Source organism: Stegodyphus dumicola, chromosome 10 (genome assembly GCF_044657685.1).
Source record: "Stegodyphus dumicola isolate Sdum_Otavi_A_Nest chromosome 10, ASM4465768v1".
NCBI classification, from domain to species: domain Eukaryota; kingdom Metazoa; phylum Arthropoda; class Arachnida; order Araneae; family Eresidae; genus Stegodyphus; species Stegodyphus dumicola.
Window position 1 is genome coordinate 15,426,987 of NC_140777.1, and position 27,990 is coordinate 15,454,976.

The following is a 27,990-nucleotide window of genomic DNA, read 5'->3' on the forward strand; positions in this document are numbered from 1 at the left end:
CTGTTTTGAAAAGTGCGAAAAATTGCTCCAGTTTGGCGATTAATCGCCATATTTACATTAATAACACGTACTCTTGGGAGACATTCGGTTTATCACACAAAAAACACATTAAAAACAAGGTCTCTGTATGGGATATGGATTCTTTTTTAAATCTTTTTTATCAAATTCTGAATAACGTAGTCCTTCACCCGAACATGGGTACCTGGAAATCTTGTAAAATTTTAATGAATTTTTTACTAACGAACTCAACGACTTGAAAGCGAGCAGTGGCAACACTGTATGGAATAAAACATTTTTGCTCGCGATACTGTCTATTGGAAATTCTAAAGATATGCTGTTTTTAAATATTTTGTTATTTTGTTCCTGAATCTAATTTTATGTTGCGTAAGTACCAAGAATGTGATATTTAATAAATGAGGTAAACACACAAAACGTTAATGATAAAAAGACAACAAAAAATTTGTATAAGAAAAGTGAACATTGACGTGATTAACTGGAAAATGACTAAAACCAAAAATAGTAAAATGTATGCTAAAATTTAACGCTGCATTGGGAATTCTAAACGCTGCTTTTAAAATTTTTGCAATTTTGCTGTTAAATTGTATATGGCGTTTAAGGGCGAAGAAAATGATGCTTAGTAATAAAGCTAAAAAGCCAAAAAATGGGTTAGTAGAAGTAAATGTAACAGCAGGATGGTAGACTGCGATCTAAGCGAGAGTGTAAAAAACCTTGACAAGCCCTTTCGTTCAGATTTTTCCCCCTTCTTTTTTTTTGGGGGGGGGGAGTTACGAATACTGTCTTCTAATATTTTTGAATAACTAATTATAATAACAGATCTTTACCTGGTTTAAGATTAAAACCTTTACTGTCGTAAGTGTAGTTTCCTATTCATAAAAAAATCTGATGTGTACACCACATGACTTCCTTGTACGGAATATTAAATTATACGCATTTTTTCTTGCATTTAATTTAAACGTATTGGATTGAATTAAATCTACTTCGCCGACAGCGCATAAACCACAATAGAACAAATGTATTCTTTAAAATTCATTATATTTGTTTATCATAGCGACATTCAGGCGCTAGGTTCACTTACCAGTATTATATTTCGTTCATATTATAAGTCAGAATGCACAAAATTTACATCATTATTATTATCCAATCGTTGCCACATGTTCTATTCAAATAATTCATATATATATCCAAAATAATACAGGCGATTGGGTATTTCTCATTGAATTAATTCAGTTCTCACTTCGCGACAAGGCAAAAATACATAAAAACTCAAAATATCTGCATTAAAAATTACGAAGTAAATCTTAAACACTTATTTCCTGGAAAAAATTCCAGAAAGGATTAAGCATGAATTAATTCGTAATAATAAATGAAGGCGTTCTCTTTGTTGTTACGAAGCTAAGTTTCTCTAGATTGGCAACAAATCCACTATCCTGCTGTTTCAAATGTAAACGAGCAATGGCCGCCATCAAGAAAAGTATTAGGCTTAGCGGCACTTAAACAACTTTAAAATTGTTGATAATTCTAAAAATACTGCATAGGGATTTACTAAAAGCATAAAAACCTTAACCGGAAGATAAAGAACAACACAATTCAATCATTTTTAGAGCAAAAAAATGTACAATTTACAAACATGTAAGAGTAAAGAAACTGAGATCACTGAGCTGGGTAACAGAGTGGATATAGTATACATAAATATATTTATATACGTTTTGCGCGGTCGATTGCAACTAAAATACGAGGTGCACATCTACATATTATAGTAGTCCTATATACAAAATTTCAACGTTCTGAGGTTACTCATTTTTGAATTATGCGAGATACGTAAGTTCGTACCGACGCCACGAGAAATTCTTTTCAGAATTCCTTTTAAAGCAGTTTTATAATTTTTTCGGAGGAAAAAGAGTCTTTAATTCTGGGTGCTACTTTGGTAGACGGTTGCACGGATTTTTGGCGATTTACGTTGGCGCAATTGTTGGCGCGATTTTTACAATCGTCAGCCATCTTGAAAAACGCTGTTTTTACGCATTCGAAACTTAAAAAAAAAAAAAATAAATATCGTTAAAAGTAATGGATTAATTTTTTGTTGAAAATGTTTTTTAAGATGGCAAGCAAGTGTAAATAAATACATTTACTATGAGTATAAAATATAAAGTAAGGCTATTATTACTTTCATATAGCGAAAAAAAGAATAAAAACACCGCTATAAAAACATTGTGCCAACGTTTAATTAGATTAAAATATTACTGAAATTGAATATCGAATTAAAACCATCCTACCAACATTTAAAAGAATTAGAATATTATTAAATTCAAATACTTTAAAATACGTTATATAAAATATAATTAACATTAAAACATATGTGACAATAATTATCTCAGCAATTTTTGAAAATAGTGTATTAATTTTTTAACAAAAATTGAAGTATACAATTATAAAATAAAAGAAAAATATGTACTTACATTTTTTGAGTAATTTAACCTCTTGTTTATTAATAAGTACCACAAAAAAATCGAAATCAGAATTGAATCGGCTCTTTTAACCATCTTCATCTGTTATCCACATATCTCACACTTCACTGAAGAAACAATTAGCGAGGTTTCCTCAAAAAATTTAAAATAAATTTCCTCTGATGCTATTAACAATTTATAAATAAATCTTTGATTAGGAAAGACAGGTTGGCCAAAATAAGGTCTCAAAGGGCAATTTTTTTTATTCCAATACCAATAATTCTTGGTAATTACCAATAACAACATTCATCTTCGGAACGAAGATATTCATTCCATTTGAAATCTGACGAATTCGAAGAGATGAATAATAAAATTTTAAAATGGCGCGGTAATGCACAAATATTCAGTAACCAATCAGGGAGCTGATTACATCACGCATAGAATTAAAATTATTTAAATAATCATTCATAATAAAATCATTTTTAAAACAAATGCAAAATTAAATCGTATTTTAATATTTAACAGCCATAAATAATGTTTAAAACATTAGATTAAATTTATAGATATTAATAAAACCAATTACTTTTTAAGTAAGGTGACGTCATTGATTACATCATCAACAACATAAAATTATATGAAATATTATAAACAACAAAATTTTTATTTCAAATAAAAATGTAAAATTAAATTGATTTTTAATATTTAGAAGCCATAAATAATATTTAAAACACAGAAGTTATGCAGAATAAAACGCATTATTTTTTTAATAAAATGACAACAAAGTATCGGTTACCATAAATAACTTATCCAGCAATGGGTTTACTTTCGTATAGCGAAAAATGGGTTTACCATAAGTTGTATTACTCGCCAAAAGAAAAATCGCCAAACAATCGCCAAAATCCGTGCAACCGTCTACCAAAGTAGCACCGAATCTTGTCCTTACGTACAGATATCACGTAAAAACATCGTTAAATTGCATTCGAAAGCGGTCAAAATGGATATTTTCGTTGAAATATGCTGCCTGAAACTTTTCGCGATTACAATACTTCCTTTTTACTTCGTACAAGGAAGTAAAAAGTATTTATCGAATACTGTGGATGAATACTGTGGCCCTTTTAACCCTAATTTTGAGGCAAATGGATCTTAACTATAAATAGGACCGATCAGTTTAAAAAAGGAGGACTTTGCAGTAGGAATTGGTAAGCTAATTTCACTTCTCACAGTATATGAACAGTCTATTTATGAAAAAAACATTTACCATGCACAGGTTCCTTGCATTCAGGATAGGCAGCAGAATGAAAAGGACGACAGTCTGTGCAAGTTATTTCCTTTGGACCCGTCAGACGGTAATAGCCAATTTCTTTGCAGTGAAATTTTACCGTGCAGTTGGACTTTACGTGATTTCCATTCTGTAATAGTTCATTTCCGGCATAAGCTACCAAGTTCTTATCCGGACTGTTATACTTGCAGGAGCAACGTTCTGCCACATTATTATTTTCAGCGACGGACACTGTGTGAGGCTGGTCTACTTCCTTACCGTCGGTGCTGGAACTAGTTGGTGGTTGCGTTGTCGTCTTCGAAAGCTTTAGATTAGTCTCCGTAGATGATACCTCAGCTACGGCGACTGTCTTCGGCGCTGATGGTTTTAATGTCGAAACAGCTGTCACAACTGCTTCCACATATGGCATGCCATCTGTGGGAAAAAAATCTTTTATTATACTCCAAAATCAAATATCCTGAACAGAAATGTTCACAAGTATACAATACTACAGGGTAATCCAAAATTAGCGCATATCAAACTTTCAAAAAGTGGGGAAATTTTGAAATATCAATTGCAGAGATAAACTTTTATTCAACCTTAAATGCACGTGCTCTTGTATGTTTACTTTTCCGGTGTAACTTTCTTTTAAAATTTGTCACGCGCTGCATTCCACGGGAAATAAAACAATCTTAATAATAATTCTACTAAAAATATAACTAAATACAAAATTCGTAATACTGCCCCCTTCCCAAGGACTGCACGTCCCGGGAAGTACAGTCCCTGGACAGAAGGCCATACTTAACCTAAAGCATCAATTCAATAATACACATTCCTTTAAAATAACAAACAACATAAACAATAATTGAAATAAGTAACATAAAACAAATCAAATACTAAATCAATTAATGAGTGCACAAATTTACAAATTTAGAAACAAAAAGGACCATGGTCTTGTACATTTTACATTATATACACTAGGTACTATGCCCACAGTGAGGAGCTAATCTATCGTAATGAACAACTTTAGGCTTAGAGTTCGATGACTTACGGATCCGAACCACGACGTCGTACAACCTGTTTTGTACTGTATGTGGGCCATCTCAAGGTGACTGTAGTTTAAGATTGAGTCCTTTCCGTCGAGTCGGATTCCACAATTCCACCTTGTCTCCTTCGTTGAGTCGCTGTCCAGAAGCTCTCGCGTCGTATCTGGTCTTCATCTTCTCCGTCACCAAGTTGACTCGCTATCGTGCAAGCTTGTGCATCGCTTCAAACGGGTGCTGGAGATCTTGGATGTACTCCTCAAGCGATGAAGGCGCATCTGGAGGGCGTCCAAACAAAAGATCACAAGGCAGACGAAGATCACGACCAACATCTGAGATGGGGAATAGCCGGTAGTCTCGTGGACAGCACTACGGTAAGCCAGTAAAAAGAGAGGTAACTTCTTGTCCCAGTCCAGTTGATTTCTGGAAACCACCAACGGAAGCTTATTAAGGATGGTTCGATTAAACCTCTCTACCATGCCGTTTGACTGGGAATGTAATGGCGTCGTTTGGGTTTTGTCAAAGCCAAATAGCTTGCAGAGTTCTTTGATTACAGCTGAGGTAAAATTCCTTCCTTGATCGGAATTGACTAAAGATGGACTCGGAACCTGGAAATCCAGTGTTGTATCGTTCCCTCTGCTATCGTCACAGTCCCGTGATAAAGAATAGGATACGCTTCAGGCCACTTGGTGAAGTAATCAATGACAAGAAGGATGTATTTTTTGCCATCAGCAGTTCGTGGCAGAGGTCCCAAGATGTCAAACGCGATACGTTCAAAAGGCGCTCCTATGTTGTAACATTGCAGCTTGCCTTGACTGCGTTTCTTTGGTCCTTTCCGATCCGCACAGTTATCGCAGGATCGGCACCACTTTTGCACGTCATCATTTGCATTACTCCAGTAGGAGCGTTCACGAACTCTCTGCGAGGTCTTCATTATTCCGAAGTTGCCTTCTTTAGGGCTGCTATGTAACTATTTAAAGACGTCTGGGATCCGGGATCTTGGAAGTAGCAAATGCCATCGGAAAGCCTTTCCATCACCCGGATTCGAATTTTCTATACAAAACGCCTTTTCGAATACAGAGTGAGTCCCAGATAGCCCAATATTGTTTTGTCGTGGGACGACTGTAGCTCGAAATGTCCTGCCAGGTAGGTTTTCTGTTTGAGGACTCCATTAAATCAATTATGGGTTTAATGTCACCGTCTTCTAGCCGGTTTTTCCTGACTTCTTTATCACTCCATGGGTCTCGATAAGTAGATGTTGACGTTGTAATTTGTCGTGCGACCGGTCTCAGCAGCTCGTATTTCGCTTCGATTTCCGAACATTATCGGCAGTTTCCTGGGCAAGGTCTTCTAGACAGGACATCGGCGTTTCCGTGTGATAATCCCTTCCGATGACGGATAGTAATGTCATATTCCTGGACTCTCTGTATCCACGTGTCCATTTGACCTTCAGGATTCTTGAAATTTAAAAGACAGGTCAACAAAGCATGATCCGTGCGGAGTAGGAATTTTCTGCCGTAGAGATAATGATGGAAATCGCTTAACAATCAGTAGACGTCTATGGGGAGAAACTCTTTCTTGTTGACACAGTAATTCCTCTTCGGTTTCGAAAGGTACTTGCTCCAGTAGGCTATGACACATTCTTGGGCGTTTATTTCTTGGGACAAAACAGTATCGACACTCTCATTGCTCGAAACCCTGTTGAGAATAAATGATTTGTCGAGCTGATGAAATATTTGGATTGCAGCCGATGTTAAAACCTCCTCCAAGCTGTTAAATGCATCCTCACATTCTTTCTTTTGCCCACAAGAACTTTTGTTTGCTTTCTGTCAGTTTGTGGAAAGGTCTTGCGTCGAAAGAAAAGTCCTTCACAAATCTCCTATACTAGGTGCAAAGTCCTAGGAAACTTCTTAGCTGATGGACATTTTCGGGAAGTTTCCAGTCTATAGCTGATGACACTTTTTCAGGACTATACACACACTTTCAGCAGAGATAACGTGTCCGAAGTAAGTCATTTCCTGTCTGAATAATTTACATTTAGCGGGACACAACTTTAGATTGGCTTCTTGCAGTTCTTCTTCAAAACTCTTCCCGACGATGATGATGCCATCCAGGTATATCAGACAGGCTTCATAGGAAAGACCTTTCAAAACAGTCTCCATGAGGCGTTCGAATGTCACCGGTCCATTACAGAGTCCAAATAGCATCAGCTTGAACTGCCACAGTCCATGTCCGGTAGTAAATGCCATCTTTTCTCGGTCATCAGGATGTATTTTTACCTGCCAATATCCACTTTTAAATCAAGTGTCGAAAATTACTTGCTTCCAGAAAGAGTGTCCAGAATGTCGTCAATTCTAGGAAGAGGATAGCTGTCTTTCTTCGTCACGTCGTTCAACCGCCGACAGTCAACGCAAAATCGAGTTGAACCGTCTTTCTTTCTGACGAGGGCAATGTGAGATGCCCCTGGACTTGCTGAAGGCTCGATGACATGCTTCTTACATGTCCTTTGGAGGTTTTTCTACCTCTTCCTGTTTAGCAATCGGTAGACGTCTTGGATGTTGCTTGATTGGAGAATAATCGTCGGTATCGATTCGATGTTGCGTCAAACTGGTTCGACCTACGTCATAAGACGAGCGGGAGAAAACATCTTGAAGATCTTGAATGACACATTCAGCAGCATTTCTCTCCTTATCGTTTAATTGCACATTCTGCAATAACTCAGATGTAATATTCCCTTGAAGACACGGATTCTGGGAGGTTACTGTTTCTTTCAACGCTGGTTACTGGAGTACATGCTGCAACCACTGCACCTTTCTTTATAACTCTCGCCTTCTCAGTTGCATTGGCAACTCTCACCGGGATATTCTATAATGCCGTAGCAGAAATTTCTATTTTCGGCTATGGATTCGGGATTTAAAATTTCTGTTCTTCTGGGTATTGTGATATCGTCTTGAGCTATGATTTTGTAAATAGATTTCACGCCTTCTTCATTAATTCCGAATAGGGCTATGCCCTCAGAGGTAAAATGCAGTTCGTTAGTTTTTAAAGTTCAAGGAAAAAATTGTACTTCCTTAGAAAGTCCAAGAGTGCTTTATGCGATATGATTTATTTTGCGATGTAATTTCAAAGCAACATTTTGTTTTCACCATTATTTACTACAGTGTTATGTTTGACAGTAGGACTGACGTTTACAGTAACAACGATCACTTTATAGTGTTCTAGCTAAATTAAAGTTATTTGACTGCTAGAACCTAGTAGAAATCTGAAGCGATTATTCGCTAAATTCTGTTGTGTCAGTAACAATTCAGAAAAAGGGTTAAAAAACCTTTTCATTTTAACGCAAATATATTCACAGATAACACCACGTGGTCGTACAAATAGCCACATTTGTGGCTTAAACCTAATCCTAAGTTTAATAACCAGCCGAAGCTCTACAGATATATTTAACACGCAGTCGACTCTTGGCTAATATCACCGACGTAGATTAATAGGCAATTAATAAGCATGGTCGTAAAACAGCAGGCTTTAACTACTAGTTGCGAACAATGTGGCCGAAAGGCAGAACGCGCTCTGTGTGAAATAAACCTCAGCTTAAATAGTAGCTTTTTACCCTACTTCGCCTAATGCGCGAAACTGAAATCTCCTTCTGCTAAGAAAGCGTAGGTTAGTGTGTGGTGTAGTGTGGTGTGGTGTGGTGTATTTAATTACGGCAAAGCACACTAGGGCTATCTGCATAAAGCGAGGGATGCCTTCGTGGAGGACTTTCTAAGGGAAACTGGCTCGTATACACGTTACACATAAAGCGTAGGTTGGAAAATGAGAATTTAAAGGAAAGGCTGTTTCCAAAATAAAACTAACCGTTAGAAAAATAAAATAAGACGCCACAACTCTACTAGTTTCTTCGTCACGAGAAAAAGCTGTGACTAGGCTGCGAGGTAACATGTTTTCTTTTGTGAAAAATATGTTTAAAATTTATTTACTGACAATTATTTTCGAGCTATCAATAGACCGAGTTTTTTAATGTATTTTGTTTATTAGTGTATTTTTAGTGTACTTTTTAGTGTATTTAGTACGACCATAAAAGATACTACATCATTCTTCTCAAGATGTGGTGTGGTGTATTTAATTATGGCAAAGCACACTAGGGCTATCTGCCTAAGGAGAGGGATGCCTTTCGTGGACGACTTTCTAAGGGAAACTGGCTCGTATACACCATTCTTCTCAAAAAACAGGCATCTTACTGAATAACTGAATACGCGAAATTGGTTCCGAAATTAAACTATATATCAGAGGTGGCCAAATTTCGTGGGCTCACCAGCAGCCGAGCGGTAAAGTCGCTGAACACTGGTAGTTCGGTCCGAGGTTGGAATCCCGCGAACGGGCTGGCTGCATGGATGTTTTCGTGGTTTTCCCCATGTGTAACGTGTATACGAGCCAGTTTCCCGTAGAAAGTCCTCCACGAAGGCATTCCTCCCCTGAGTCAGATAGCCCTCGAGGCCTTGCCGTAATTAAATAACCTAACCTAACCAAATTCCATGTCAGGTAAGGGCCGCATGTTGGAACTCAGTTCGAGGCCGTAACTAGATTTAAGAAAACCCGCAAGTCCTTATTTCATTAATTTAAAAATGATGATATAGCTTTAAATGGAAAGAAACTTCTGATTCTAAACAATCATTCGATGTCCGTTTAACAATGCCCACTGGTGCCCGAGCGGTAAAATCGCTGAACACAGGTAGTTCTAACCTGGATTTGATTCCAGGCGAACAGGCTGGCTGCATAGCCGTTTTTATGATTTTTCCCATGTTTAACGTGTTTACGAGCCTGTTTCCTTTAGAAAGCTCTCCCCGAAAGCATTCCTTTCCTCGGTCAGATGCGCCCACCAGCGGCCAAGATGTCGCTGAACACTGTCAGTTCCGTACGGGGTTCGAATCTTGGTGAACGGGCCGGCTGCATGGGTGTTTAGGCAGAAAGCCCTTGAGTGCTTCTTTGCCATAAGCAAATAAACCAAACCATACCTTTAGGCAGATAGCCCTAGTGTGCTTTAACAAAACTATCGCAAAAACAGAGCTCCCAAAAATATAGTTACCAGTATCTGATAAAGAATACGGTATAAAATGAATGTTATGCACAGCTGTATATGTTGCCACCACTTTTTAGCAATATTTCAGTATATGCTAATAGATCTTGTAAAGTCGATTCAATTAATTTCCAGTCAGTATTTTAGTTTCGTATATATCCACGGCAATATAATCGCAATTAAAATTAAAAATTTTTGTTTCTGAAAGGTTAAATATGCATTTATTTATTTTTGTGAGAAACGAAATTGTCTGCTGTTGAAAGAAAGATCGTTGCAAGTAAATTATATCTGTTTGGCCACTGGAAGAAAGAGGTACTTTGCTTTTTTCTCGCATTTCGAACAGCCCGTCTATGCTTTGCCATAATAAACTAAAACAATCCAAAACCAATCCTTCAATACATAATGATGTGCCGAAGGCAACGAGAAGTTTTGTGATGTTTTAGTTTTCTTTTATTATTGCTTGATGCGGTCTTTTTCATTTCATACACTCCGATTCTTCCGCAGTAGTTTCTTGTAAATGGTGATCTATCACAGCTTTGTAATCGTCAGATTCGTTAGAAATTCCCAAAGTGACATGAACTTCTCATCAGTTCGGACGTCGAATCAATTTCTAAATTACTTTTTAACTTGCATCAAATTCTGTATGATATTAAGTGTTTCTGATGCCTTACGTATTGTTGCTTGAGCACGGGTTCGTAGTAGATTGAATGTACACAAGTTCGCTGATAGATTAATAAAATTTATTTTATTTAATAAATAATAATAATGTTAATAAAATAATAAAATTTATTTTAGTAACAAAAACACTTCAAAGTTCTGGAATTTCCCTCAGAAATACTCGTACAGGAGTTCACAGTATCACAAAGTACAATCAGTAGTTAGGAATTAAAAACTCCTCAGAACGTTAAACACAACGCAATAGAAAACGCATCTAAAGAGGAAGCCAGCTCTCATATCTGATTTCACGCAGAACAAAAATCGCAACAACAATAACTAAGCAACTAAATGTAGATGGCATTCCGGGCTTTTATAGCTTTTAACCGTACACCGAGATATTTCCAGTACTTTCTGCTTCTCGGAAAAATACATAAATGCAATGCAAAAATACATAAAAGCTCTAAAACATCTGCAGTGAAATTTGTATAATACAGAAAAACATACAATGCCAAATACAATTAAAACAGCTAAAAATTTTTTTTACAATTAAAATTATAGTTTGTATACATAAACAAGCAATTAGGCCAGCGGACAACATAGCAGATTTTTTGGTACATAAAACTGAATGTTCACTTTTGGTCCTACTCGGCAAAAAGACACTGAAAGTGCAAAACTGACTTAATTCACTATTCTACTAAGAGTTTCAAATGTAAATAAATAGCTACCTCGTTAGGGTTAGCATCACTTAAACTTTTAAATGAATGATAATTTTACAAGTAATGCTGCAGATTAACTAAAGGCATAAAAAAACTTAACCGGAACATAACAATAGAATTCAATCACTTTCAAAGCAAAAAACACACAATTTACCAACTTATAAAAATAAAACACTAAACTCACGGAGCGAGTAACAGAGTGGGGATATATTTATACACTTTTAGTGTGGCTGATTGCAACCAAAAAGGGAGGTGCACAACTTCATGTTATACCAGTCCATACAAAATTTCAACGTACTGAGGCTACTCGTTTTTGAGTTATGCAAGATACATACGTACGTATCTATTGTATACATATTCGTGACATATACATACTGTCACTAAAAAATCTCTTCTGAATCCATTTTAAATCAATTTTATAATCCGTTTGAGAAAAAAAAAACAGTCCTTTTTTCTGTCCCTTACGTACAGATGTCACTCAAAAACATCGTTAAATTGCATTCGATAGCGGTCAAAATGGATATTTTCGTTCAAATATGATACCCGGATTTTTTTGTGATTACAATACTTCCTGTACTTTGTACAAGGAAGTAAAACTTTGTACAAGGAAGTAAAAAGCAGTGAATATATTTTTAAATAGTGAATGCCTCTTCGAATTTTATTAAAAATCTACGCCATAATAAAATTGCGCCATTTTGACCAATTTCAAAATTGCCTTTGTGTTAATTATGTAGTATGCGATCTATAACTTTTAGTTATTTTTTTAGATGGCGCCAGTAAACGTTACTGTTTATTTCGAACGCATGAGGAAATGGCCGCATAAAGAAATCACTAAAATAACAACTAATTTCAGTCGTGTCATCTAAAAATTAAATAACTAACTAAAAGCGGTAGATTGCACACTACATAATAACCCTGCGTTATACTTGGAATTCTACACAGCTGAAAAGTAAGGTATTTTTTACTTGGTTAACTAGTAGCATTTAAATTTCGTTCCAATCCTGCTTCCGGGTTGGAAATATTCCAGCTCACACCAGGAAAATGCGAAGAGAATTTTACATAAAAGGAGTTAAGAAAAAAAGTACGAATGTGATTAACTTAATTGAACCTAATTACTCCAACTTTTTCGCTGCTGACCAGTGACTGCAATAATTGTGATAATAATGTTTTATAGCTGCTTAAGTATATAATTCTATTAAACGTTGCTGTTTAAGCATGGAGATGACTGAAAAGTAAAAGTTAACTCGAAAAGTGTTAGTATTTGCGTTTTAAGCCGATTTAGTTGGATTGGAATAATATGTCACAAGAACAGATTATAACAACAAGTCACAGTAACTTCTAATTCTAAAGATTAACTTGAGGTTAAAGAAAGTTTAACTTGTATATAATAAATATCTGTGTTTCAGAGTTCGTTTCGGTAAGCTCACTGTATAAGATTTTTTAGCTAAAAGGTTATTTTTATGTTAATTCTTTCCTGTAGTTTCTATTTTTTTAAACAGCTGAGACCAGAATGCAAATTAGATATAAAGTTTAAAGAGCTAGCAAATTTGTAGTTTAAAAAAAACAGCTTTGACAACGTCCCAAAAAGCAGTTTTCTTAAGGCCTGATTTAGATTTCATATGTGATTTTTGATTTTTGAGCTCATCGGCGTACAAGAACTCAGGAGCTGGATCCAGGCCGATTAGGCTTTGAAGTTGTGTTCTATGTTGTACATATTTAAGTATTTTTACAGTATAAAGTACGAGATCCGAGACTTCGACAATTCCGGATTTTTAAATCTCCAAATTAAATGCAGTGAGAAAATACTTTTACGTAAAAATTATAAAGAAAAATTCCTTATTAGTATTTTTAAAGTTTTTAATATGAATTTTTTTTCTCTGAATCTGCACATGAAATTAAAAAGTGACTCGAAGTAAATTGAAATTTTTTTTTTCCTGCACATGGAATTAAAACGTGACCCGAAGCCGAAATGGCGAAGTTTTCTAGATTTAAAGCTGTATTACCGATATTCGCTGTCCCGTTTATTGATTGATCATCGAGGCATTGTCATCGCGGCGTAAGATTTCAGTTACGTCATCTTCCTTTAGCATTCCTTCTGATATTCCATTAACAGGAAAGAGGCCCACAAGCGGTAAAGTCGCTGAACGCAGCCGAGGCTCGAAACCCGTCGAACAGGCCAGGCTTCATGGGTGTTTTCATGGTTTTCACCATCTGTAACGTGTATACGAGCCAGTTTACTTTACAAGGGCCTCCGCTGAGGCATCTTTTCCCTCAGGCATATAGCCCTCAGGTGCTTTGCCATACTTAAATAAACAAAACCATTAATAGGAAAATTTTGCTTTTTGTTACGATATTCGAAAACCTTCGATTCGCGGCTCTCGTTATCATCGTGGAATTTGATAGCTGGCTATAAAATTTATACGAAGAACTTTTCAAAAAATAAGCAGACACTTCCTCTCGTTATCTTGCAATACTCCACATATCAGATTTTATATTAAAATATTTCTAGAGTTTTTGGATAGCGTTACTTAAGCATCGGTTTTTAGAAAGCTATTTTATATCTGCATTTCAGTATGCGCAGAATTCCAATATCCATTGGTTAATTGACGGATGGACAATTTTGGGAAAAGATTAAAACGCAGATGTTATTAATAGTGTTACGAATTTTGTACATATGTAAATAATTTTTGAGAAACTGCAGCATTTTTTGTAGAACATAACATGAAATGCTCGCCAGAGAAGATGCTCTGTTGGAAAAATAAGAATAAAGGAAAAATCTATTTAACATTGAGCAAATAGGCTAGCTCGCTAAAATGGCGGAATATGGCCGACTATCGATGTTTTTAGCGATTATTTAAAATTTTTTGCAGTTTTAGCGAATCAAAATTTGTGGAAAAATCGCCAAATACGTAGCGTATTCGGAAACTAAGTACCGTTTCATTCTAGCGCCGTCGCAGCGCTGTGGTAGGCGTCCCGCGCATGCGCACTAGTCTTTCTTGTTCACTGACTTTCATTTGTCGCCATTTTGGTTGCTCTATGTTGTGTTTTCAGTTTACTGTGCACATTCAAAATGTTTAAGACAATTAGTTCTCCCGCTGACTGTGAGATTCGTGCCGTGATTAAATTTTTGAACGCGAGGAATGTTAAACGGGCCGAAATTTATCGTCAAGTGACAGAAGTTTACGGTGAATACGCGATAAGTGATGGAATGGTGAGAAAGTGGGTAAAAATGTTTAATGCAGGTCGAACAAATGTCCACGCCGAGGCTCGGAGTGGTCGGCCTTCTGTTGTCACCGATGATTTGGTAAGAAAAGTTGATGAAGCAATTCATGAGAACAGACGCTTCACTATGATAACTCTTTCAGAGGCAGTTCCACAAATTTCACGTACTGTTTTGTTCGAAATTGTGTCTGACCGCTTGAATTATCGCAAACTGTGTTCCCGATGGGTTCCAAAAATGCTCACTGATGTTCACAAAACAAAGCGACTTGGAAGTGCCCTGACATTTCTCACTCGGTACAGTGATGAGGTAGAAAACATTTTAAACAAAATTGTGACAGGTGATGATACTTGGGTGTGTCATTTCACAACAGAATCGAAACAACAATGGATGGAGTGGAGACACACTCATTCTCCGAAAAAACAAAAGTTCAAAGTGACAATGTCATCACAAAAAATCATGTGCACTGTCTTCTGGGATAGGAAAGGCGTTTTGCTTTTTGAATTTCTTCCCAGAGGTGAAACCATTAATGCGGCACGATATTGTGAGACTTTAACAAAACTAAGGCGTGCCATTCAAAACAAACGAAGAGGAATGCTCAGTAAAGGAATTGTGTTGCTCCATGACAATGCTCGGCCCCATACTGCTGGTGTCACTCAATCGTTAATTCGACAGTTTCATTGGGAGCAGTTCGATCCCCCGCCGTACAGCCCGGACTTGGCGCCGTCCGACTATCACTTGTTCCTGCACATGAAGCGCGAGCTTGGTGGCAAGCGCTTTGGATCTGACGATGACACGAAAAATGCTGTAGAGTCGTGGTTATCGAAGCTGGCGGGAAGTTTCTTTGACGATGGTATACAAAAACGGGTCACCCGCTATGACAAGTGTTTGATCATTGGCGGAAACTATGTTGAAAAATAGTTTAAGACATGTATTTTCATGTAAAAATAAAATTGGATTCGAAAAAATTGTTTTACTATTTTTTTTTTTTTTTTTTCCAAAACGGTACTTAGTTTCCGAATATGGCTCGTAGTAACCAAGTTTAGCGATATTTTGGAACGGACCTGTATAACTGTAATGAGTACAGTAATTCAATAACTGTAATTGGTCCTATAAGAAACTGTAACCGCTTCCAGCGTTCACATGCCTTCGAATAATTTCGAGAAGTGGAAGGTCCTAGAAATTTCTCGGGGGCCGGCGGAAAACTGTATAACACTGGGACGAGAATCCGTTTTTCAATACTGTTAGTTCAGAGCGACTTCGGAGCACTGAAATATCCGTAAGAGGCGTTGTGTTTAACGGTCTTAGTAGTTTGGAGTGAAGCTACTGAATGTACTCGTTGATACTGAGAAGAGTTGTACGAGTATTTTTGTGGAAAGTGCTAGAGTTGTGAAGTGCTTCTTTTGGTAAAATAAATTGCATCTATCTGTCATCGGTTCTGTGTGCATTCAATCGATTACGAAACCGTACTTTCGCAACAATTGACTAAAACTGCAATACTCAGTTACTAGTAAACGGAACAGAACAACACGCTGCTTCCCAGTGGCGTAGCGAGCATAACTGGCGCCCGGGGCAAAATACCTTTTTGGCGCCCCCCCACAAAAAACTTTCAGTATTATAATGTATAGAATATATTCGTAATAAGAAAAAAATGCAAATAATAATAAAATGCTGAATCTGCCATAAAATACTCAAAAATATATTAAGAACACTCACTACCTAACTACACAAGCCATGGATTCGGAAATGCATCTATGTCGGCGAAAAAATCAGACATACGATGATCTAGAATTTGTTAAAAAGGTGTTATTTATTTTACATATTTATATAAGTGTTTTTAAAAAATACAATTCTTAAACAATTAAAAGTTTAATATACATTATAGATAAATAGATATGTGGCAACTTGCCTACTACAACTCAACTCTGCCAATCTGGTAACCCATAGCAACCAAAAACAAAATAATATTTATTCTATTCAATTGTTATAATTATTTAACGATCTGTCTCAAAAAATTGTACTACCATAATTGGTGACCGGTATTTATTAAGAATAGCTACCTTCAATGTTGCACGAATAAGGAGTTTATATGTCAAAATTCTGAGCACCAGTAAGTTATCCAGTGTGATGAAATGCAAGTAACACATTTCACATGTGATTTCAAGCGTTCTGCCGCATTCCGGTGACTCAACATATTTCTGTCATAATTTCATCGTCTGCTGCATTTGAGCCGCCAATTTCTCTGATTTCAAGTACCAGGAAACTGTGTCACTATATACATATTGATTATTTTTTCATACATATTATTACTGTGCATATTTGATTGATCTAAAGTGGTTGACAACAATGCTGCTTCACAATTGGCGCGAGTGGCAATTAAGCCATCACCTTTTCGTCGCTGAGACCCATCGTTATGGTTCCTTCAATTGGATGCGCAGTTACTGCCGACGAAACGCAATTTTATACAGCGATCGCCGCGTTAGAATCAGAGGTGCTGCAATCAGCTCGTGAAATAATTTTGAATCCACCGGTGACAGACAAATACAAATCTTAAAAAAAAAATTAATTTCTGTTTATGAAGAATCCGAGACAGTTAAAATCAAGCAGCTGTTGCACGTTTACAGCCGGGTGGTATAAGGCCTTCTCAATTGCTATCTAAAATGTCAGACTTAGCCACCGGTAACCTAACGGATAACATTCTTAAAACATTATGGATGAATAGACTCCCATCTAACATGCAAACCATTTTAGCGGCCAGTAGCGAGCCACTTAAAAATCTTCCCGAAATCGCTGATAAAATTCACGAGCTGGCCATTTCTGCGCAAATACACGCAGTGCAGACTCCTAATTCAGGTATTGTGGCGTTACAGGCTCAAATTGATGGTTTGTCCAAACAGGTTGCTCAGTTAGTAGCCAATCCAAACTGAACATTTTCAGCGCAACCGCTCTACATCACGTGGTCGAAATACACGTCGTAGTCCACTGAGGAAACGTTATGAAAGCCCTCCTCCGGGTATTTGTTTTTTACCACCACAAATTGGGAAAAAAAGCAAACAAATGCCGCACACCGTGTGTCGTTATAGCGACCAGGGAAACGAGAAGGGCCGTTGCTCGAAGTCGTGAATGACAGCGGCCGAAATCGTTACCCAGTCCTGCACATTATCCAAGTTTTAGAGGGAAAAGCTATTTTTACAACCCTTGATCTTGAGCGGGCGTATCACCAAGTGTCCGTTAACCCAGCTGATATTCCCAGCTGTTAACCCGTCAACCCAGCTGAAACTGCGGTTATTACGCCTTTTGGACTATTTGAGTTTCCGGTCATGACTTTCGGCTTATGCAGTGCTGCTCAAACGTTCCAACGCTTCATGAATCAGGTGTTAATCGGCCTCGAATTTCGTGTACCTTATTTTGATGACGTCTTAATCGCCTCCTCTTCAGACAACACCTATCACATTTGAGAACAGATTTTGAACGTTTTCAAAGGTACAGTGTCAGTCTTAAACCTTCCAAATGCGTTTTTGGCCAACCAAGAGTATCCTTTCTTGGTCATGAAATTTTCGCTGATGGCGGAAACATCTACAGTGAAGGACTGAAGAAGATTTCTTGCTATGCTCAATTTTTATCGACGTTTCTGACCTAGTGCACAACCATACAAGCACCTCTAAATTCTTTTTTGGTTGGAAGCAAGAAAAACGATAAACGTGTTATAAGCTGGACCACATAATTTCGCAAAGGGTTCCAAAAATGATTTAATTTCGGCAACAAATTTGCAGTATCCTTCCGCATCTAAACCATTATCACTCTACGATTATAAGGTATTTCTCCAGCTTTCCTAGCGTGCCTTCGTGGCGTAGTGGTTCTGCACGCTAGGCCAGTACACCAGAGGTCCGCGGTTCGACTCCTGGAGAAGGCGGTTGCTAATTTTTCAATCTCTTTTGTTTCCAAATATCCTAATGTCTCTACAGTGGCGCCCGAACTAAAAGGGGTGTTGGATGAGGAATCTCCACACCCAGGATTTGGCGATTGGGGTCCCCTAAAAACCCCAGTCGCCCTTTAAAAGGGGGAGTATATAAGGTATTTCTCCCGCTTTCCTAGGCTGTGTCTGTGGTGTAGTGGTTCTGCACGCTGGGCCGGTACTCCAGAGTTCCGCTGTTCGATTCCCGCGAAGGCGTTGCATATTTTTCATCTCTTCTGCTTCCAAAAAATAACCGAACATCTCTACACGTTGAGGCATCAACAACAGGTATAGGGGCAGTTTTACAACAAAAAGATCCAAGAATTATGGAGACATATTTTTCTAAAAAACCCTCAACAGCACAAACCAGATACAGCACTTGCGATCGCGAATTATTAGGAATTTATGAAGCTGTCAAATATTTTCGACATATGCTAGAGGGACGCGTTTTCATGATCTTCACAGATCACAATCTATGCTTTTCACCAGGATAAAACTTCTCCTCGTCAAATGAGACACCTAGACTTCATAGGGCAATTTTCAACAGCTATTCGTTATATTGAGGATTCGCAGGATATTGTTGCAGACACCTTGTCTCGTATTGAAGAACTAGCCGTTCCTTCGCCAATAAAGTTTGCTGCCCTTGCGGATGAACAACACCGGGATTCAGAACTACAAACCTTCTTGAAAAGCAAATTTTCCATCAATCTCAACTTGCAGCTAATGCAGCTGTCCCCTGGAAAATCACTTTATTGTGATGTTCAGGATTCAAGATTTCGACCTTATGTTCCCTCCGGATTTCGCCATGCCATTTGTAGTCAGTTACATCGTCTGTCACATTCTGGCATCAAGGCTTCGAGGAAACCGATACAGCAACGTTTCGTATGGCCTAACATACAAAAGGACATAGGCAAATGTACACGTTCGTGCTTGGAGTGCCAAAGATCTAAAATTCTCAGACACACCACTAGCCAACTTAAAAATTTTAATTTACCCTCATCTCGCTTCAATCACGTGCACCTCGACTTAATCGGGCACTTATATTTATTAATAATAATATAATACATGAATACAATTAATTACTGTGCATACATTTTTCTTACTTTGGATGAAGCAAATTTATTATTTACTTCATCAAAGTCGACGCTTTCAAATTGTTCTCTTTCCACACCTAAAAATGCTAGATGACTTAAATCTTGTCTCATCGTTGATTGTAAATATGTGAAAATTTATTTTAATTTGCGGAACGAACGTTCATAGTTAGCATTTGATATTGAAATAGTAAATAGTATTTGAAATGCGACTCTTAGGTTTGAAAAAACATTTTCTCTATAGATCTGTAGTGGAGTTTTAGGTTCCGTTTCTTTTCTACTGCGGAGTAACGTCATGCAGTCACACTCACTGCTCAAAACAATTAGGGAATATCGTGGGTTCGGTATGAAATAACCATATAATCGACAACCTTTTTGAACAAAAGAAAATAGAAGAGATTATAAAGGAAAATTATAACGTTTACAAAGATGGGAATATACAAATTTTGTCTATGACGTCGAAAACTGTGGGTTTTAGATAAGGAGTAAGGAGCGACCTGCAGTATTCCTTTTGTAATAGGAGATTAAAAACAATTGACATGCGTTGAATGCTTCGTAGCAGTTAATATACAATGTCTCAGCAAGATGACTTAGTTGAATCGGTAGTCAGGAAGGCCATCAGCCGTTTACAGGAGAGTCAAACGCAATCCATTGTAGCGGAAGCGTTAGGATTTTCCCAAAATGTCATTTCCAGATTATGGAATCGGATTCTGGAAACTGGATATGTTTGAGAAATTCGGGACGAGGTCGTGTTATCGTTTTAAAATAAAAAGCGGGAGATATACGTGCATTCCGTTTAACAAAATAAAAATATATCTCTGCTTTGGAGAAATAAAGTGGTCAGGAAGAACGTTTGGTTTATGTGCTGCAAACATTTTATTACACATTTTACCAGACAAATCAAGGAAATAAATAATTAATTATATTACAATAGTTATTAATTTTAAATATATTTTCCAGAAATCGATCAAAATAAAAACTGAAATTTTCCGGAAACTCTTGTTTGTAGACCATTTGGCGCCCCTCTACGAGCTGCGCCCGGGGCATCATGCACCCCCTTGCCCCCCTCTCGCTACGCCACTGCTGCTTCCCATCAGAAAGTTGAAAAAAGAGCGCAATTGGCTATGTTAACTGGACTTAGGTTTTTCGGAATCTAGGTCTTTCTCCTTTTGCTGCTCCTACACTGACTACCAATAAGTATCTGAACACCTATGCAAATGACGATATCTGCGGTCCTAAGGTACGTCACGGACTCCGCCGGTATATATCGTGTAGGAAACAGCATCGGCTTTAGTCGCATGCAAGATGCCTCGCAGTTCGGAGCTCTCTGATTTCGAGAAAGGTATAATTATCGGGTATCACAAAAGTGGCCGATCCTTAAGGGACATATCTAGCGATCTGAAGTACTCAAAATCGACAGTGGCCTATGCGATTAAGAAGTGGAAGGTGAGCGATGATTGTCGGAATGTGCCCCGAGTCGGCAGACCAACGAAACTGGGAGATAGGGACCGACAACTGCTGTCCAGAGAAATTCGGAAGAACCGCACCCAACCAATGGCCCTCATCCGCGAGGAGTTTCAACAGGCATCCGGGAGTATTGTTTCAAAGAATACCATCCGTAAGGAAGCACATCTGCTTGGTTTTCATGGTCGTGCTGCTACCCATAAGCCTTTGATCACAAAGTCCAACCGCGCTGCTCGGTTAATGTGGTGCAAAGCACAACGAAATTGGACCGTAGATCAGTGGAAACGGGCTGTTTGGAGTGACGAATCAAGGTTCACCCTTTACCGTTCCGATGGCAGGGTCTGGGTCTGGCGTCTACCTGGAGAACGTCTCCTGCCAGAATGCATTGTGCCAACAGTCAAGTTCGGCGGAGGTGGAATTATGGTCTGGGGATGTTTCTCCTGGTATGGGCTGGGACCCTTGGTTCCCATTCATGGTGAGCTCAACTCCGATGCCTACTGCACTATTTTGGATGACAATGTGCTTCCTACGTTGTGGCAGTTTTACGGGTTGGACCCCTGTTACTTTCAGGACGACAATGCCAGTTGTCATGTTTCGACGTTAACCAAGGCTTGCTATGGTGCCAATGGAGTTCATCTAATGGACTGGCCTGTCCAGAGTCCAGGCCTGAACCCTATCGAGAACCTCTGGGACGAGTTGAATCATCGAATTCAGGGGTGCACTACCCGTGCAAAATCGGTGAAGGAACTTCTATGTCTTCTCCAAGACGAGTGGAAGAAAATAGCACTAGCTGTCATACAAAGACTTGTGGAAAGTATGCCTCGGAGGGTCCACGCTGTAATTACCTCTCGTGGAGGCTCTACCAACTATTGATTTTGAATAAAGTTAGTTTTTCTTTTCTATCACAGGTTTCCAAATACTTATTGGTAGTCAGTGTATTTCAACAAAAGAAACCACTATAAGCAGCATCTTGTTCTAAATACATATGTCTTACGACTTCAATTATTCTTTAAGTCAAATAAAAAAATACTAACCTAAACAATCACTCAAGAGCCGAACGTGTTGTCGTGTCTAATGCCAAATAAATGTACTGCCATTGGCTATGCTGTGATTTCTTAGCCAGCACGTTTTCTTTTTATGTTTTTATGTAATTATGACAAAGTCTCGAGGGCTATTTTCCTAAAAGTAGAGATGCCTTCGTAGAGGACTTTCTAAGGGAAACTGGCTCGTCTACACGTTACACATGGGGGAAAACCTTAGCCAACAAGTGTTTAAATGTGACATACAACATACAGGAACCTAAATTAGTTGGGAGAAAAATCGCTTTTACAGCACACCTTTTTTCGCATTATATTATCCACTTCTAAACTTTTCATACGAAAAAAAAATTGCTGGTGGTCCTGAGGTCCGGATACTGGACGTCCGGCTACTGTGCTAAGCTGTTTTAAGGACTTTATTTTCAAACGTTACAGAAAAGCATAAACCAAAAATGTAATGAAAAAGTAATGCTTACGAGGGAGGCAGACTGGGTTAGGGTACCATTCGCCTTTCTGGCATGTTACCGCAAGAACTGATGAACCAGACCCTTGAACTGAATATCCATCGAAGCAAGTAAGATGACGCATGTGACCTGACGATATTTCTGTTCCGAGAGGTATCTGCGATGAAATAATATGCATGAATCTCTACTAAAGAAGTACATATTAATTTAGAAAAAAACGAATTCAAAGTATTCACCGACTAATTATTATAATAATACAAATTATACAGAAAGTGGGTGCAACCCGTGCGTTACACATTTAACACGCATATTTTCTTTCTTTGCTTCATTGTATCACCATAGGTATTAATCAGAATCCTAAAATTTTGTCCGCATCATTCTTCAAACAAAAGGATGAGGCCACGAGATGCTATAGCCATGTTTTAATTTTAAAGAATTAACGTAGCGAACATTTAAAAAAAATTATGACAACACTTGTTCTCGTTTACCGGGAAAAATATAAGGAATTCTCGTTTTCACTAATGTCTACTCTAAAGGTGTAACTGGCCAAAGCGGATGAAAAGCTTTCGAAAGCTCATAATAAAAAAAGACACAACCGGTAACAGAGAAAATGCCAATTGTCACATGGCACTATGTTAGTTCTACACTGTTCCACAATTGAGTTTGGTAAAATTTTGCAATTAACCTTGAACGAAAATAAGAGGAAAATCATTGTCTACCTAAGACTTTGGAAAAACTATCATCATCCCTTTTAACGAAGCTTCTTCACTCTGCGAAAAGCCCAAGCAACGCCAAACATTTCAGACAGTGCATAATATTCGAGCTTCGCGCATTCCGTTTGTCGACCTTAAAATAGATTTTATCGCCTCAGCGTCGATAAACTTAAAATACGTTTTTGCGACTCATTTTGTCGTCGTTGTTTTTGACGTTACTATAATTGAATATCGTTAAAAATGTTTTCATAAATAACATCGAACGTATTAACGAATTTTAAAACAATCTTCACGAACTGAATTGTTCTTCATTTGTTTGGATTTCATGAAATGTTTCTTTCCTTTTTTCGAAGTCTTTCTTGCACGTTATCATAAAATTTGATATCGGATATTGTTGCCACCTTATTTTTAATTTTTGTATACATTCTTTAATCATATATGCTTAAAAATAAATTTTGCAAAAAATGTACACAAGTCGTTAAAAACCCGACTAGCATCTTGTATGGATTTGCAGGAAAACTTGTAATCTAGTACCAGTTGACAGTTGAGAGCAGAATCTGAACACCCGTGCGGCTCACTTAGACTATTCGGGTCTAGTCCAGGTTCCGCAACTATCCGGGCAATACCTCATGGGCCCTACAAGGGCATACATTGATCCTGTATACATGCTTACATAGTTCATAATATATGCTTACATAGTTACATAGTTCTTAGTATATGCTTACATAGTTACATACAGTGGATGGACAAAAATATGGAAACACCTTGTGAAATGCATGTTTGAAAAGAAAGATTGATTTTAATGAAATATATAGGTGGCGCTGGCGTTTTTGACTACTGACGCCACCTATACAACTTCGTAAATGTGCTAAACAATTCAGTTGTTGTCGGAGTACTGTTATGTGAGGTTGTCGTTGTATTATGTCAGAGTTAACAGACTTCGAACGTGGGCAAATTGTTGGAGCACGTATGGTAGGTGCTTCCGTAAGCAAGGTAGCCGAGGTGTTTAGTGTTTCAAGAAAGTACTGTATCGAAGATTTATTCCGCATATTTGAAAAGCGTAAAAACATCATCTGCTAAATCACAGCGCGGACGAAAGTGTGTCCTGAGTGATCGTGACAGACGATCATTAAGGGCAATTGTGACGAAAAATAAGAAGACCACAGCTGCAAAAGTTACTGCTGAAATGAATGTTGTGTTACCGAACCCTGTGAGTACCAAAACAATTAGAAGGGAGCTTCATAAACAGGGAATTGCTGGCCGTGCTGCAATTGAGAAGCCACTCATCAATGATGCTAATGCCCGTAACAGGAAAAGGTGGTGTTTAAGTCATACAGCCTAAACTATAGAGCAGTGGAAGCGAGTAATATGGTCTGACGAGTCTTCTTTCACATTGTTTCCCACTTCTGGCCGAGTTTACGTCTGGAGAACGCCATCTCAAGCCTATAATACAGACTGCTTGTTGCCAAGAGTGAAACATGGCGGGGGTTCTGTTATGGTTTGGGCAGCCATATCGTGGTTCTCTGCTAGCCCCATGATAACTGTGTCAGGGCACATGACTGCCAAGACTTATGTGAACATTCTGGCCGATCAAGTTCATTCCATGGTACAAACTTTGTTCCCCGATGGTGATGGTGTCTTCCAAGACGACAAATCCCCTGTTCACACAGCTCACATTGTCCAGGACTGGTTTTCTGAGCACGAGGATGAGTTGTCGCATCTCCCCTGGCCACCATAGTCACCAGACCTGAATATTATCGAACCTTTGTGGTCTACATTGGAACGGAAAGTGCGTTCTCGTTATCCACCGCCAACATCGTTATCTGAACTTGCCACCGTTTTGCAGGAAGAATGGTAGAATATTCCCTTGGCAAACATACAGGAACTGTATTTATCCATTCCGAGAAGACTGCAAGCTGTTTTGGATGCCAACGGGTTTCCTACACCATATTAAGCAAAGAAACATGTTTTTTAAAGGTGTTTCCATATTTTTGTCCAACCCCTGTAGTTCATAATATATGCTTACATAGTTACACAGTTCATAATATATGCTTACATAGTTCATGACAGACATAGTTCATAGTACATGCTTATATACAGGTAGTTCATAATATATAGAGCTTTGATAATACGTGCTTACATACTTCATACATATACATGCTTGCATAGTTCATACTTGCTTACATAGTTCATAATATATTGAGCCTGTTACACAATACATACATAGTTCATAATAATTTTCATTGGCCATATTATATACATGTTTCGTAATATATACAATTAAAAAAAGAGAGAGAGAAGAGAGATTGAATGGGAACTATTCCACACTGCACAAATCTGTTCCCAATTCCTCGAGTTTCTGCATTATCTTGCATATTTTGCTGCAAAATGCTGGCTATTTGATCAGATAACGCTTATAAGAACTTGCCTGTTCCGGAAGCTGCACATGCCACTGTGCGGTTAGAGGACATTGTTCAAGTAATGCCAAAAATACTTCTAAATCTACAGAAGACAACAAATATTCATGTACAACGAGTCCGGAGCTACTGCGACATCGTCGGAAATGAACAGGCGGACAGACTCGCAAATGAATAATGCTTTCTGCCCCAACCTTTAACTACAGAACTATATGCAGAAAAATTACACCCACAGCCATGAAGACCGTGGATGACGTGTGAAGGGCAGTTGCTGTTGGCAAAAGATGGGGAACGATCATAATCCAACCCCCAACAAATATTCCCCAAAATGTCATTGTAGCCATCTTCATATCGACCACAGGTCAAGACTGCCTCCAGAACCATCTTCATAAGATCGGCACTGACCTATGTAACCTCTGTGAACGCTAATCATCTCCGCACCTGCAACGCTTTGGAGATAGAAACCCGAGAAGACAGAATGGATGGACACTGGTATACTGGATGTCTCGGCGTAAAATGATTAAAGATGGGCGTTGGTTGAAGAAAAAGAAGATATTTGATAATGTAGCTTGCAGATAACCTCGAGCTGCACTATTCAAAACTAATTCAAGCGCATGGTGCAACGCAAAGCACACAGTGTACTATTTTTCATTATACTGATTAATTCTAGCTTGCAGACATTTTATATTGATTAGCCATATTTGCTGCATTACGTTAGTTGTAATCTTTGCAATCTTTGATATTTATATACCGAACAAATTTATCTAATTTGGTATTGTAGTTACCAATGATGCACCAGTATGCGAAGAATCCAAAGATATGCTTCCCATATTATTAAAAAGGTTGTCTCATCAAGACTGCCCAAACTCTGCGCAGCCAGAGATTCCTCGCTTGGAACACGGAAATGTCCAATGAACTCTATCTGCACGAAAGATAGATTTCGAGATAAATGCGAAAGAAAAGTACGATGTTCTATCCGATGCAACGGGAGGAGGAATTTCATTGGAAATAGGAACATTGGTATTTGCTTATGTTTACATAGGTAGATGTTCAGAATGTTCATGCATATCAAAGCACGCATGCCGTGAAATGGTTGACTGCACGCGCTGCAGCAGCGTGATGTCCACCAAAGTACACGCAACATGAAGATGAGCAACTAAGTCATTTTCTGCAGTACCTACGTCTCAATAGACCAACTCTATCACACGAAGGGAATTGATCAGATTAGGAAAGCATACAAAGTTGTCATATCTGGCTATCGTGGTGGCCATAAAACCGGACCCCCACGTCCGATCCAACGGTCTGGGTATTCCATATCCCGCCAATCATATACAGACGCGTTGAAAATGCGCAGGAGATCCATCATGCTAAACTCATATGCGATGTGACGGATTTGAAGTCATACATTTCATTCGCATTTATCTCAAAAACTATGGGTCGTACAGATACAGTCCTTTGGACACTTTTTATGTATTCCAAGTGAGGAATCTAGTTGTGTAGAGTCTGGGCGGTCTTATTGGAAAAGGTTCGGATTTTGGAGAACGGGCTGTTTGCACTGGCGGTTTTTTTTTTTTTTTTTGTTTTTGTTTTTGTTTTTGTTTTTCCCGTACGTGCATAAGAGCCAGTTTCCTTTACAGAGACCTCCATGAAGGCATCCCTGCCCTTACGCAGATACCCTTCCATGCTCGGCCATAAGTAAACAAGCTATATTTTCTAACCTCTGAATTCAACTTATAACAATACAAAACAAAAATTAAAAGTCTTCGTGATACAGCAGCTTCCGTATTTACAGTACTGTTTACGCTTACAGTACACTGGTGTGCAAAAATTAAGGACAAAGTCGAAACATTAGCATATCAGCTGAACGAAGAGGCAGAGCGGACAGAAAGACCAATCAGGAGATTAAGTAAGGTGATGTACGGTAGCACATGCGCAGATATGCAGGTAGACGTAATGGGGGAGTGTCTGAATAGTATAAAGCATGTTGTCGGTGTAAGATCAGTATCTCTGGCAAAGAGATTACACGCCATATAGCAGTTAAAATCACACTGAGTTGCTGCCTCAGCGAGAAATGGCGAATAATCAATCTGTTAGACGACATCTGGATGCTTTTACCCGAGGTCGAATCATTGGGAAGTTGGAGGAAGGCCGCAGTGTGACAAGTGTGGCTGCAGAGTTCGGAATTGCTCACAGCATCGTTTCACGACTTTGGAGACAATTTCATACTACAGGAACAGCTATCCGAGGGTTTAGTAGTGGTCGTCCACGAGGAACCACACCCGCAGATGACCGGTATATTGCCTTACAGGCCAGAAGAAACAGGCGGCAGACAGCGGGAGAAATCGCTAGACACACGACACAGGCGAATGGACGACCGATATCGCGTTTTACCGTGGCCAGAAGACTGCACGGT

General features: G+C 38.4%; 1 protein-coding gene across 6 annotated transcripts in view; it reads right to left on the minus strand.

Moving 5' to 3' along the window:
* LOC118182924 (sushi, von Willebrand factor type A, EGF and pentraxin domain-containing protein 1-like) overlaps positions 1 to 27,990 on the minus strand; it is a 205,281-nt gene that overhangs the window by 56,393 nt on the left and 120,898 nt on the right. For all 6 annotated transcript variants that reach the window (XM_085824664.1, XM_085824665.1, XM_085824663.1 and 3 more), the window contains 2 exons: positions 22,460 to 22,604; positions 3,724 to 4,158 (listed from right to left, as the gene is read on the minus strand). In XM_085824664.1, the coding sequence (XP_085680790.1) occupies positions 3,724 to 4,158; positions 22,460 to 22,604 (580 nt within the window). The remainder of the gene's footprint in view (positions 1 to 3,723; positions 4,159 to 22,459; positions 22,605 to 27,990) is intronic.